The 13,983-nt window shown below is 41.7% G+C and overlaps 2 protein-coding genes across 12 annotated transcripts in view; one reads left to right on the top strand and one right to left on the bottom strand.

Annotated features, from left to right (window-relative positions):
- APLP2 (amyloid beta precursor like protein 2) overlaps positions 1-13,983 on the top strand; it is a 114,132-nt gene that overhangs the window by 15,127 nt on the left and 85,022 nt on the right. The window lies entirely within an intron of this gene.
- Positions 1-13,983, bottom strand: part of PRDM10 (PR/SET domain 10) — a 47,143-nt gene that overhangs the window by 14,958 nt on the left and 18,202 nt on the right. For all 7 annotated transcript variants that reach the window (XM_052786358.1, XM_052786364.1, XM_052786365.1 and 4 more), the window contains 6 exons: positions 13,121-13,324; positions 11,019-11,091; positions 10,247-10,364; positions 8,546-8,675; positions 6,174-6,401; positions 442-789 (listed from right to left, as the gene is read on the bottom strand). In XM_052786358.1, the coding sequence (XP_052642318.1) occupies positions 442-789; positions 6,174-6,401; positions 8,546-8,675; positions 10,247-10,364; positions 11,019-11,091; positions 13,121-13,324 (1,101 nt within the window). The remainder of the gene's footprint in view (positions 1-441; positions 790-6,173; positions 6,402-8,545; positions 8,676-10,246; positions 10,365-11,018; positions 11,092-13,120; positions 13,325-13,983) is intronic.

The raw sequence follows: 13,983 nt of genomic DNA, 5'->3' as shown, positions 1-13,983 counted from the left end.
TATTAAAGATGTAAAACACAATTGTTTTTGGTTCAGAGTTTTAACAACAAAGGACAAGGTGTATTCAAGTACAAGCTGCATACAGCAAAAGACAATTCCTTTTTGTGCCATGGATCTGTACTGACCAAAAGTAGCTGGGACCTCTGCTTTAGGCATTTTCTAGGGATAAGGGACCACCCATCCCACAGTACAGTGCCTTCTAATGCCAGACTGAAGTACTACATCTAATGATTTAGTGGAAAGAGCACTGCAATGGCATAAGACAACATCTAGCAATGCTTGGTCACTCTTTCTTTTTAATTTCCGATTGACATGGATCCCTTTATCTTGTGCAAATGGACTGACATGCAGCATTACACAATAACAGTACTGAAAAATTCATAAACCAGAGTGCTTGCAAGAGACCCAAAGGCAATGCTTCAAATCAGGATGGCATCTCACCTGGATAAAATCTGGAAAGCGTTTTTTGCAGGTAGGGCAGGTGAAATAGCCATCATTGACATGGATGGCCACATGATCTTTAAGCAGATCCAAGCGGTCAAAGGACTCGGGACAGAAAATGCAGGAGTATGTTTTCTGGTCCATGTGGAACTTCATGTGGCTCTCGAGAGCACCGCTGTTGATGAAGCCCTTGTTGCAGATGTCACAAGTCAAAGGGCAGTTCCCTTCCCGTCCATGAAACCTCAAGTGCTGATCCAGTTTGTCCTTTTCGCGGAAGGCCTTCCCACACTGGAGGCATTTGAATGGGCGAAAGGATTTCCGTATGAACAGGTGCTGAAGAGCTGCATTCTGAAAGAAAACATCGAAGAGACCACTAGCTTTTATTATTATGTATGGATTTCACATCCAAATATTTTCAAGATTAAATATACCAGATAATCAGTGAACCTAAACTTAAAAAAACCTGCTTTTGCATTGTAGATACTGTCTCTATTTTACAGACGGGAAGGCTGTGACAGGCAGAAGTTAAGGGACATAGCTGGGGTTACACACTGAGGTAGGAGAACAAAATGCAAGAGTTTCCTCTCCAGTCCTTGTTTTCTGCTGATTTAGCTAACTTTTGTCTTTAGCATGGCAGTTTTTCTGTAAAATAAAACTAAGTCCCCTCTGAAGTACAGACCTGGGCCTGACAAAAGCTGCAATTCCAGCTAACTGTTGGCGTTTGGGTCACAAATTCAGCCACCATACAAAGGAAAGGCAAGCTAGGGCCCTGTCTTTCACGCATGAGCAAGGCTTATGAAATTCCATAGCCCTTTACAAAATGAGCTTCTGCACCAAAGATCACCAGAGATGTGCAGCAGTTGTTTAGCACTGTGGGGAAAACTTATGGTGGAACATACATTCAGGAGATGCTGGTCTAAACCTTTTTGTTATTATCAGAAAGAATAGATTTTCAAAACATTACAGCAGGGGCAGAATGGCAGGTTTACAAGCAACAGGTAAGAACTTGTGAGCAATTCGCCTGTCTTTGCCATTTAGCATATACCGTGTGCGAGAGCCTGAAAGTGAAGAAGAAAGATGAAAGACAAACACACTGGTGCTAAATCAAGAGGAACTCTGGTAGATTCTGTTGTCTATTCAAAGGGCAGTTGATTATACACAGTCAAACTTGAAATTGCTTTTCTTGGTATTGCAAGAAACTTTAAGGATATTGTGAATTGAGCATAATGCGTGTTGTGCAAATATTCATTTTAAAATTTAATATACTGGGCCGCTCTTCTCTGTTTTTCTCCACTCCTACTGTGCACAATTTCTCTTCTCAGCCCCTGCTTTTTTTTGGCATGTGCTACCTTTTCTGTTACGTTTCATGATTGTTGCCTCTTCCCTTTCTCCCCTTCCCCTTCAGATAAAAAAGTTATAGGCCCATCCCAGTCCCGATACCAGCACTGTCTGCTGGAGGAACAGATGCTGCTGGACATGTTGCCTGTAGAAATAGGCAGGCATGCCCTGCGCCTGCATTTCAATATTGGATGAGAACTTTTATGCTGGATAGTTGCAAAGCTAGAAGTCAGTCACATCTCTGCATGCATGAAATCCCACAGCACACGCTCACCCGTACCGTACTGATAAAGTACACTGCAATACTTCCATTTCTCTGCAAGAAGTCTAAGGAATATTTACTCTTCCCCAAAATAAGATCTATACACTGTCATTTATTGATGTCTTCTCTTTTCAGATGCTACACACAGAATCTACATCATGATAGTTAAGAGAAATAGCGCTAGAACATTGCTGGCACCTATGCTTACACACATTCAATATTACATACTTCTCCATGAGATACATTCAAGACTTCTGCAAACAGATTTCCCTGGTTTCCTCCCTCCTTTTCTTGTGGGAATGTCTGGGCTGACATTTACTGTGTCCCTTAAGTGTGTGCCAACAGTTGACACTGAGTGAAGTTAGGAGCTCTTCTGCTGGAATGAGGAAACAGCTTGGGAATACTGTGAAATGCTGTGCTAGAGATGAAATTAGTGAACTTGAATGATCCTTTTCACCATCTGAACTGCAGAGGGAAACCTATACTTTCATTCCCAAAAAAGGAACATGAGAGCAACTGTTTTGCTATAAAAAAAGCTAACAGTTTAATACAGGAGCCCCAAATGAGCCCTCCCATGAATTGTCATCATCTCCATTCTCCATTTTACAAGTGGAGGAGTGGAGACAATGGGAAATACACAGATGTGCTCTAAGTCACACCATGAGCTGCAAAGGCAGACATGTGCTGTGTAAAAATTAATGTGTTGCTTCGAGTCAGGAGTATATCATTTTCCCCTTAACTACAGGGATAAGCTAATAAAACAAATAGTTGTAGGGATGCACTTCAAGTTCTTAACTCCCCTATTACTGTACTTTGCTATTTGATCACTGGTACCTTACCAGTGATCTGACTGATAGCATAGCAGGCCAGACTTCTATACCATGTAAATCAACATAGGCCCATTGCTGTCTCAAAGGCTACAGAAGGGTGAAATGTTTTACTGCTCTTTGATTAGATAGGCTATCAACTAGAAAAACAGAAAAAGAGAACTAAGTGTTGTCTCATTTATTGATAACATTGACCCAGTGCAATTGCACGAACAAATCCTCCAAAACTTTAAGATGGATATTATAGTATTTCATCCAAGCAGTCTACTCGTATAATATTCACCTTAAATTTTCAATTAATTAGAACTAGAAGAATGCAAATTGTTATTCAGATAACACTTCGTTCTGGACATTGGTTGCTTAAAGAAGAACAAATCTGACAATTTACGATGCAGGGTCAATCAGGAAACACTAAACAGAAGTTTGACAAAACAACACGGAAGGCGATGTTGTTACGTACCATTTGATTAGATACAGCAAAACCCCAATGAAACAAAAAAACCAAACCAAACCTACCTGCAGCTCCAGCTGAGCAGGCAGCATTGAGGGAGAGAAAAATACTTATGTTACGCAATAGACTTTAAATCAGAAGCCTTGACTGCTGCAATAGTCACGCTTCTGTGGGTCACTACGAGGGCCAGCTCTTCTAGCTAGAGTTTACTCTTTACATAGGCAAAACTCCTTTGAGGTTTTTGCCTCAGGAAACACTAAGCAGATCTTCAAGGTTTACCCTGTAGTTAATAACTGCCCAAGGGGAGTTAAAGGGCAAAGATAAAAACCACAGATAATCTTGAAGGTGTTTTGTGACCTTTCATGTTTTCTCAGAGTTGATTAATAATGATGTAATGGGTACTGCAGAGCCACAGTGAGAATGAAATGCTTTTAGCAGAAGGGAATACTTAGGGCAGGATGACAACAGGGCAAGGATTAGAAGAGTGAAAAAGTTAAGGAGTAGGGACTTTTTTTTAAACCTCATCTTACTGTTTGTACTCTTCGTTATACAACCAGTTGCATTCCTTTCAGCACGAAGGAAGTGACTGTGCTTTCCAAATCATATCCCTATCCCTGCCATTTGCTTGCTCAGAGTAAAGCAGTCACCTACACAAAGGACATTTTAGGATCAGGTCTGTATGTGTAAAAAAAAAAAAAAAAAAAAAGCAATTTGGAAATGCAGATGTTTTGGGGATCAGCCCACAGACACTCTGGACGCTGCCCAGACCTGAATTAAAAACAAATACTCATTTTGGCTGTGGACCACAATGTTCCTCTAATTTGTTACAAGAGCATCTTGAAGGATGGGTGTATCTCTTTTCAATGCTAAGGAGGTGACTGTCTTAATTAAGGTCTGATCTCCAAGGAAACTCCACAGGCTCTAAAGCAGAGGCTGAAAAATGAGCTGATCCTATCGGGACTTAAACCCTGGGGCACCAGAGATTAGCGCTTCCAGCTAGAATTAAAGCACTCTCAGAGCATCACTGCCCGAAACCTTCGAGAAGTTGAAGCAATTCACAAAGAATTATTGTTTTTGAAAATTAAATCCTACATGAGTAATAAGGAAGAACTAGAGCTACACAGGTCTCCAGATCATAATCAGGAGTCAAGGCTTTCTACCTGTTCTTTGGAAGTGAATGATGTACTGCTACACATCTTAAAACCAAATGTTTGCTTGCTTGTAATATTAAGTGCATGTTACTGTAAGAATGTGCTGTGAATAGTTGAATTGAATGAGTGCTCATAGGATGCTAGAGCTTGCTGTGATTTTTCAGTGCTTAAAAAGTAATGCTTACTAGTGTACTACTCTTATCTCAAGTTCTCATTGCTCACAGTCTGACGCAATATGAAAAGGTGGTATGCAACCATCCATCTGCCATTCTGCCAGTGCCCCTGCCTTGAAACATCTCCAGAACTCTGCCAAACATGAGCTGCCAGATGTATGGGAAGTTAGGGAGATTTGGAGAGACAAACATGTCACCAAGGACTAAACCACCACTGCACTCCTCTTAGTTCATCATCCATTTGTGATGAACTTCCAGGGAACAAAAGCTAAGCCACAAGACAAAGAAGTAACAGAATTTCTGTCCCTTTCTTCCCACATTTACTGCTTAAGAAGATGTTAAGTTCATATCTTGGGTTCAAAAGTTCAGGGAAACAGGCAACACCTTCTCTTCCCATTACACCCAGGCCTCAACTTTCTACTGAGGAAGTTGTGGCATATCATAAGCAGTAAATACCCACACTCTTTACTGTCAAAAACTCAGCATCTGTCTTTGTTATCCATCCTTCAATACATTCAGTAAAAATCCCTCAAGCTTTTAACATACAAAAATCAAATTACTGGTAGAAACTTGTCATTCAGAGAACACAAGCATTTTGTATGGTTAAGAATTCTGCAGTCTTAATGTGCCTGAGCCAAATTCTTCCTTCAAGATACACCGCTGCCTTTATGGGGTAACACCACCACTGGTCTCGCATATATATTGCTATAAACTGAAAGCAAAATTTGGCTCGACATCTTCCTATACGGAACAGTTAGTCAACTCTTTCCTAATCCTTTCTCATCCCCTAAAAATGAAGTCTTACCCCCATTGCATCTGTTCCTTTCTGTAATCAAAATTTTACACATGGAAGAAAAAGAAAAAGATTCTAGGCTAAATAAACCAATCTCACAGTTACACGGCTTGAAGGATTATTTGCTTGAATCATTTCCCTCCCACACATAGTAGAGAAAAAACAGCTCACCCAGTTGACACAAAGCTCAGGCTCAAAGCGTTTGCTGTCGGTACACAAAGCTCTTAGCACAGATTTTAATCTCACAAAGACAGGCAGGTTTTTCTACCCCAAGAAAGGATTTTATCACTAAGTATCATCATCATCATCACCACCTAAGTGGATCTAAACTGAGATCATGGTTCCTCTTTGGCAACTATTTGCAAGAAAAGAGTTCTGAGAGACACAGATGGTGCTGTGAACAAGTCATTAGTCTGTGCCATGGTACCATGATTCAGCTGGCTGTCTGAAGCACTCCTGCTTGCCAGCTTGGATGGACTGGGTTTCTATGAAAGAATTACTGTGCTGGAATTGAATCTGCTCCAATTGGTGACCAGTTCTCACTAGCATCTCGTGAGATACTAGTTCTTTACATGAGATTTGTCCTCCCCTCAGTGCAAAGAAAATTGCTAGGAATGAGATGCTTTATTCAGGATTCAGAAATGGATATGACAGTGGAAGAGACCAGCTGGTCCTGGCAGGCAGGCCCGGTGTTCTCTGGGTGAGAGAAGACGTGATCCACCGTCCTCTTTGCTTACCCTGATACGCTTCGCTCGCCTCATGTCATCTGCTGTCATGGTGCTCTGCGTAGGCACCGTGCTCTCATCATGCTGCGGCTGGATTTGTAGCGGGTGGTTTTCTGACTGCTGCTCCAGTGCCGACTGCGTCTCTGATGGCACTGGAGTCTGTTCCTGCTGCTCCAACCCATTCAGTGTGGCTTGTCTGGCCTCATCAAACTGCCCCTTGCTGGAAAAATGCAGCAAGTCCTGAAATCGCAAATCATACAACCAGTGATTATTCCCCCCACCCACTGAAAAATGCTTTGATAATACTCAGCAGACAACAAGATTTCTACATATTTAATCACAAGCTATAAACAAAATGTGTCTACACTAACTCTTTCCTACTGTGTTCCATTGATACTCTCAGCAGATCACCTCCACCTACAGCAACAACATTCAGAGCGCCAGGGAAGAAGTGCTGCAGGGAGGCAACTCTCTCGGCCATCATATTGTCTGATCGGACACAGACAATCAAAATGACCCAGCTGTTAATAGCCAAGCAAGTTCTTCTGCAGTCATGACTATTACCGCTTTAACCAAAGATGACATAGGCTGACCTGTGAGAAATTTTATGACCAAACTGAGTAGCACAGACCAGGGAAAGCAGAGAATTTCCATCTCATTGAAATTGTTGTCACTTTGAAGCATTATCATGCATTGTTATGCAGCGTCTTCTCCTTTCTAACAAACTAGCTAGAGTGCTGAACTGGAGAGTGACAAATGAGATGATTATACTGTGCACTGTGTGTTTTGCTATCCAGTTTCCAAGCTCTGCACACTCTCATCCACCCAGCTGCATATATCACTTACATTTATCACACAAAGCTGTTTTCCTCCTTTTTTGCATTAGGATAAAAGAACAGGGAGGGTGTTGGGAGCAGGAAGCATATGCCAAAAATCTACATTCTTTCCATATAAATTCCAATAACTCCTCTAGGATGGAATCCTCTCGTATTACAAGAGAAAAAAACATAGATCCTTACTCGACATCACTTAATCCAACTAAGGAAACTTAAAAGCACAAGCTAGGAAACAGAGCGCCAAAAGTATATCAGCTCAAGGCTGGTACTGTCAAAGTGCAAAAGCAGGCGTGGGAGAAGAAAAACAGGGAGGTGCCAGAAGGAGTGCAGCTGTTATAAACCGTGAATGCTTACCAGATAGAGACACTTAGTAGAGCAATATACCAGCCAAATGTCCAGTCCTGGTCTAGGTGGCAAGTTTCCACACTTGCTGACACTAAACTGTGCTCACAGCATTCTGAGTCTCAAGTTCTCAGGCAGATGAACTTGTGCCTAGTCATTAGTGAGGCGGGCAGACCTCCAAAGGCTTGGGACATAACCATGGCCCTGCTCGACTGTATAGACACACGTGAGCTAGCTCTGGGCCATGCTCCAAGCTGGCAGGATGTGAGCCACCTCCAGTCCAGAGGCCATTCAGATACATTAGCATGGGACTGTGCCCAGTGAGCCCTGTCTCTCCAGAGCTAAGAGTTTGGGAACAGCATTATGCTTACTTGTCTAAATGGAGCTGGCTTGCATCATGTCAGCTTGGAAAGAGGGTGATCTCGCAACTGTCTACACTTAACGCAACATTTAGGGCCATTCTGCGTGCTCAGAAAATGAGCGGCAGGCATTCATAGGCAACGTATACATTCCTCCCACTGAGTCAGCACTGAACTGTGATCCAGTGAGATGCCAGAGGAGAATTACCACTTAAGATATCAGCTTTCAGCTAAGTCATAAAACAGAGCCACTGATCCCTTCTGACACCTTTCATAAAAGGACTTGGTGGTAACCTAAGCACGGTCAGCAAAGAGAATTTAGCATTTTACTTAAAAGCATCATATTAGGTCCCTACAGAATATAACCAACAGCCACAAGCAAAAGAACATTCTGCAATAAGTGTGCCTACAAGAAGCCCTTTTGTTAATATTAAAACATCATAAAGAATCATAGCTCAAACTGATTTAATTCTACCAGCAACAGTTATAAAAGCAGACTCTGACCTCACGTTCCAGAAAGGATGAATACAAACCTAAATTCCCATTACAGTTTTACTGTCTAAATTACTTTTGTGATGCTGCTAAACTGCCGCAATAACCTATCTCACTGCTAAGTGCTTTGGGATTAAAGTTGCTGTAGAAATGCAAGTGATTTTACAGTTTTTATAGAAGGAAAGTAGCATGCTCCCCTGGCAGAGAATCACAGCTAGAAAACCAAGAATTACTTGGGTATAAGTCCAAAGCACACCCTCAGTTTGCACTGATGCCCCGAATTCTTTTAGTCAAGAGTTTACATCCCACGTGATTTTTTTATTTTTTCCTCCTCTCCATCCACAAAAAAATATACCTGCGTCCCTTCTTCACACTTTTCGCCATTTTCACTGGTTACTTCCATACGCATGAATTTGGGAGGGCGCCCCGGGCGTCTGCCTGGTCCAAACCTCCTCTTTCCTCGCCCACGACCTCGGCCTCTGGCTCTGCAGAGTACATAGTGCTCCAGGTTAGAGACAAAAAAAAGATGGATTTGGAACCTCCACTGGTTTTATGCATTCTTTCTCAGCATCACTATTCACCCATTCAACTCAGTAACAATGGCCTGCAGTAAATAATAAAACCTGAAGAAATTCTGGCAGCTTTAAAATAGGGTACTGGCTGGTATCTATTTATTTTGTGCTTTATGAGAAATCAAAGTCCAGAACACGTTAAAATTTATTTCAGTAATTGTGGGACCGAGAAGACTATTGGTGTCCTGGTTTCAGCTGGGATAGAGTTAACTGTCTTCCTAGTAGCTGGTACAGTGCTGTGTTTTGAGTTCAGTATGTGAAGAATGTTGATAACACTGATGTTTTCAGTTGCTGCTCAGTAGTGTTTAGACTAATGTCAAGGATTTTTCAGCTTCTCATGCCCAGCCAGTGAGAAAGCTGGAGGGGCACAAGAAGTTGGCACAGGACACAGCCAGGGCACCTGACCCAAACTGGCCAACGGTGTATTCCATACCATGTGACGTCCCATCTAGTATAGGAACGGGGAAGTGGGGGCAGGGATTCGCCGCTCGGGGACTGGCGGGGTGTCGGTCGGCGGGTGGTGAGCAATTGCACTGCGCATCATTTGTACATTCCAATCCTTTCATTATTTCTGTTGTCATTTTATTAGTGTTATCATTATCATTATTAGTTTCTTTTTTTCCTGTTCTATTAAACCGTTCTTATCTCAACCCATGGGTTTTGCTTCTTTTCCCGATTTTCTCCCCCATCCCACTGGGTGGGGGGGAGTGAGTGAGCGGCTGCGTGGTGTTTAGTTGCTGGCTGGGGTTAAACCATGACAACTGGCTCCTAGCAAGTCCTCTGCCATGGCAACTCTTCTACTTCCAACAGCCCATTGTATGGTGTGCTGGAAAGCATTTTCAGCTAGATGGAACAAGTGCACAAGGAAACCAGTTTAAAACCTGAAGCCATAACATCCCCCCCAAAAAGGCACTTAGCCATTGATGTCAGGCAGTAAACTGAAGGGAACAATCTTCTGTGTCAAAAAAAAAAAAAAAACCCACAACCAAAAACCACCCCAAAATGCAGCCACTTGCTAAGTTTCAGGAAAAAGAAGGCACCAATGTTTTCTGCTCTCTGATGGATGTTTGTAGATTCAGCTTTTAATAGGTCAGGATAAACTATCTTGACAGCCCAAAGAGGAGCCAAAGCACTAGAAGTCTTGTTCTCCAAGCTCTATATCTGCATACATCTGAGAAGCACCAGTATTTCAATATTGTGGTAGTGAAATACCGCAATTTTTTAAGTCATTGGCAAAAAAACAAAAGCAAACCAAAAAAATCTCACCAGTTTCAATGGGGTATTTATTTCCCTCAAGCTACTTCTTTCGCAAAGTCTCTTACACCAATCTGTTTCCTGATGCCATATTCTTACCTTCTGGTGCCGAGACGTTCTCTCATGGGTACCCAAGTTGGTCAGTAAGATCTGTAGGGCAAAGACCCTCCTTTCTGCAAGTTTGGGGAAGCACCGTAGTGATATCCAGACAAAGCTAAAGCTTTCAGTACCTGCTGAAGAAGTCCAGCTTCTCATCGTGAGAGTTGAGGTGCTGCTGGAGTTGCTCTGAGCTCATGAAACGACGATTGCACTCATAACACGGCCAGTTCTTCTCTTGCTCTCTGAGAACTATGTTCAATTGGAAACGTCAATAACAGCATTTCGGTCACCACCAATTAAATGCCTCATTTTTTTTTCCCAAGCCTTTCTGTCCTCTGTGGGCCATATTTCTCCCCTGAAGGTTAGACAGACTGCAGAATACTCAGCACTGCTCTATTTAGCTTTGCTTTTATCCCCGCTGCACTGTGGCATGACTACAGCTCATCACAGAAAGACAAAAAGGTCGCTGGGGACAGTTCACATGGACTATAAACACTGCTTAAAATTCAGGAAGATTTTGAAATTTACCCTTGTATGGAAGAGCACCTACAGGATTGTGCCTCTGGCATAAGTTAGGGGAGGTCAAGAGAAATTTCTCAATCTAAAGCAGTAGCACGTCAGTTTCTAACACACTCAACATGAGACATCAAGTACAGAAACATACCTCTTTCCAGCAGCAACCTAATGCTTCCCAGAAAATGAGGCAAAAGGCTAAATTATTGTAATATTAGCAGGAGATGAGTTAGTAGAAATAAGTCCCAATAATACAGTCTAGATCGGGTTTAACTTTTCTTAACCTAGCGGAAATTTGGGAGCACAATACAGGCCGTATACTTGAAACTAAGAAGTACAACACCCAGCCACCACACTGCAAAAAACTGAGAGCAGAAGAGCCTAAGTTACCCTTCCTTTCCTCCTCAGATATGTCGTGGATCTTCTGGTTCACAAACTCTGCGTAAGAGGCAGCATACCACACCTGCAGAAGGAATACAAGATAACAGACCACTAAGATGGAACCAGAACTAAAGGGAATTAATTTGAAAATGGTTTTTAAGCAATACATTTACTTCGCTTGCCTCAACCACTAACTCTTATTGCTCCTTTCATCCTCAATAATAAAGACTGTGGAGATAAATATGCTCCCACTGAGGAATAAAAGAGAGCTTTGCTCAGAAAGCATATCCATTTAATTTTAAGGTATAGCCTCCTAATATGAATGTTAGTCTCACACACGGCTACCAGTAGCTCTAAAGGAAGCAAGATTAATCTCTTCAGACCCGACTGTAAGATTGTAAAGGATGGATATCAGCAGAGTGCTGTTACTTGTTGTACCAAGAGGAATGGAAAAGTTGTTAACTCGGGGGATTTCCCGTTCCTTTCCTGCTCTCTTTACATAGAGAATAGGCAGCACTGTCCACAGACACTCATTTAAAAATGTTTCTGAACTTCTGAAGGATCAAAGCAATATGGTCCTGCTTCCCAAAACAACAATCTGCCAGGCTGCAGCATGGTGGACCCACTTTTGTTATACAAGGAGTTTAGGAAGCCTTCAGCAGAGAGAACCACAGAAGGCAGAAAGACAAAGTTTATTAGAGCCTAAAATCAGATGCTCACATTTAGCCGAGAATTCTTGCATCATTTCTCATTTTATCTTACCGTTTGATTAAAAAGGTTCAATTCCAGAAGAGATTTCTTAAACAAGGCACGGACAGATTTTCAGCATGAAAAATCTGGACAAGTTTAAACTTGTAGTGGGCCGCAGGCATTTTCACAGCATTGGTGAGTGGCATTTCTAACTCCTTCAAAGACTCACTAGCAGGCGCGTGTTACTTTGCAGGAATCTCACTGGCTGGACAAAGAAGAAAGCCTGGAGCTCCTACCCTACTAACCTGTCATGCAATACAGAAGTTCTCAGCTTTAACTGACTGGTCCTCATACTTCAATCTTTGGACAAAATTTATATGAATGCCTCACATCCACTTGGGGAGGAAAACACATTACAGAGCCTAGGTAATTCGCTTTCAATTATCAAACCAATTTTACCCCAAAAGACACTACTAACACATAAAGCAAGAAAAATGGTGCTTCTACAAGCAGGTCTGTACAGATTTAATTAAAGTCTGATTACAAATTGATTTAAAAACTGTTGAGAAAATTATGTTTGGATACGCTTTAAATGGATTAACACGGTTTCTAGTGATTCAGCTTAAACAAATTAAGGACTGTTTTCAGAGAAACCAAAAAGAATCCTACCCTTAAAAATCAGCAACAAGTATATAAGCAGGCTTTTGCCCTGGTTTAGCTAAGTGTGTTTAAAACTGTTTTTTTGTTAAATTGATGAAATTTACGTGCAAGAAGAGATTTGAAGAAGAAAAATTTCCTGATATCAAAGTTTTTTGGTTACCCCTAGTTCCCCAAAAGATGTTGAAAACGAAGGCCATCTCACAGCCAGCCACGCTGCTTTGAGCTCAAAGTAATCAATACATTTTTAGAGGGAACAAAAAGTAACTCACAGGGAAGTCACAATATCCTTTATCATTTTCCACATGCAAAGTTTCAAAAGTTCCAGGAAAGCCAGGTAAAGTGAGAGACCATATTCGCTTAAGGCACCAGAAAACAAGTCAAGGGCACACAGGACTAACTGGAAAGGGCATCCAGAACCAAAAAGAATAAGACTGCTGCAATAAAAATTAGATTGCATCAGCAAAATATATGCAGTGTAAAGCATGACAGTGACAGACAAATCATTTACATACTTTTATTTTAAATTTCCTCATTTTATACCTGAGCCAAAGCTCATTTAAAATCCCTAAGTCGGTGGCTAACTACTTACTGACTTCAGTGACATTTGATTCAGGCCATCACGTGCTTTGTCAGAGAAAAAAGCCCTAAAGATATTTACAGCAATCATTTCTGGCACTCGGAGATGCATTTATTAGGTAGCAACTCTACGATTTGATTTCATCAGCAGAAAAGAAAGTCACAAAACATGAGCAATGCCATACCTTGAGTTCCTGCTTGGGCTCCACGTTTTTAATGGTTGTGTAATAAATATGGTGGCCGTACTGATACGCTACCAGGTTCTGCTCCAGATGGTTTTGAGCAGGACGCACAAACATCATCCAGTTACAAAGAGCCTCGCTAGAAAGTTCAAACCACAGGTCCTCTTGCAAATCTCTGTCTTTTCTGTCACCCTTATCAAGAGAAACCTGTAGCAAAATCCAATTACATGTGACTGTAACTGCCTGGCAGCAGGTTCAAAAGAATTTGAGCTTCTAAAAAAAAAAAAACAACAAAAAAAAAACCCAAAACCAAAACCAAACCAAACCAAACAAAACAAACTACTGTGCCCATGCAACTTTTACATTAGGAAAGCAATGAAGGCATAGCTAACTTTCCTCTCTTTGCTAACAGGGAGCCAGAAACAGGCAGCACTTCGAAAAATACTTAAAAACGGGTAGAGATTTAACTAGGGAGACACAATGGACCCTTCCATGACTTTCTAGAGCAAGAAGCATTCATTAAAAGGGTCAGGCACAGTACTTTACATGTGGCTATGAGGCACAAGAAGCTGTAGCTTCAGTAGGCTATATGGCATCAGTTGTCAGATGTTTCTAACTGGCAGACCCACTTCTCCTTTCATTTCTTGACTCATGACACTGCCTCAAGCTGGGAGCAGCACTTCTTTAGCTGAACTTCTGTTGGGTTACTGAATCTGCCTGCGGTAACAACTTCCTTGTCAGACACTGACCATCAGAGACCAGCGCTCCTAAGACTGTCAACCTAATCTCCAGCAAATAAGAACCAATTCCTATAATGAAGCCAGTAAATAAATGGATAAAAGTCAGTCAAATCCATTATACCTCCT

Source organism: Harpia harpyja, chromosome 4 (assembly GCF_026419915.1).
Source record: "Harpia harpyja isolate bHarHar1 chromosome 4, bHarHar1 primary haplotype, whole genome shotgun sequence".
NCBI classification, from domain to species: Eukaryota; Metazoa; Chordata; class Aves; order Accipitriformes; family Accipitridae; genus Harpia; species Harpia harpyja.
This window is presented reverse-complemented; position numbering and strand designations above follow the sequence as displayed.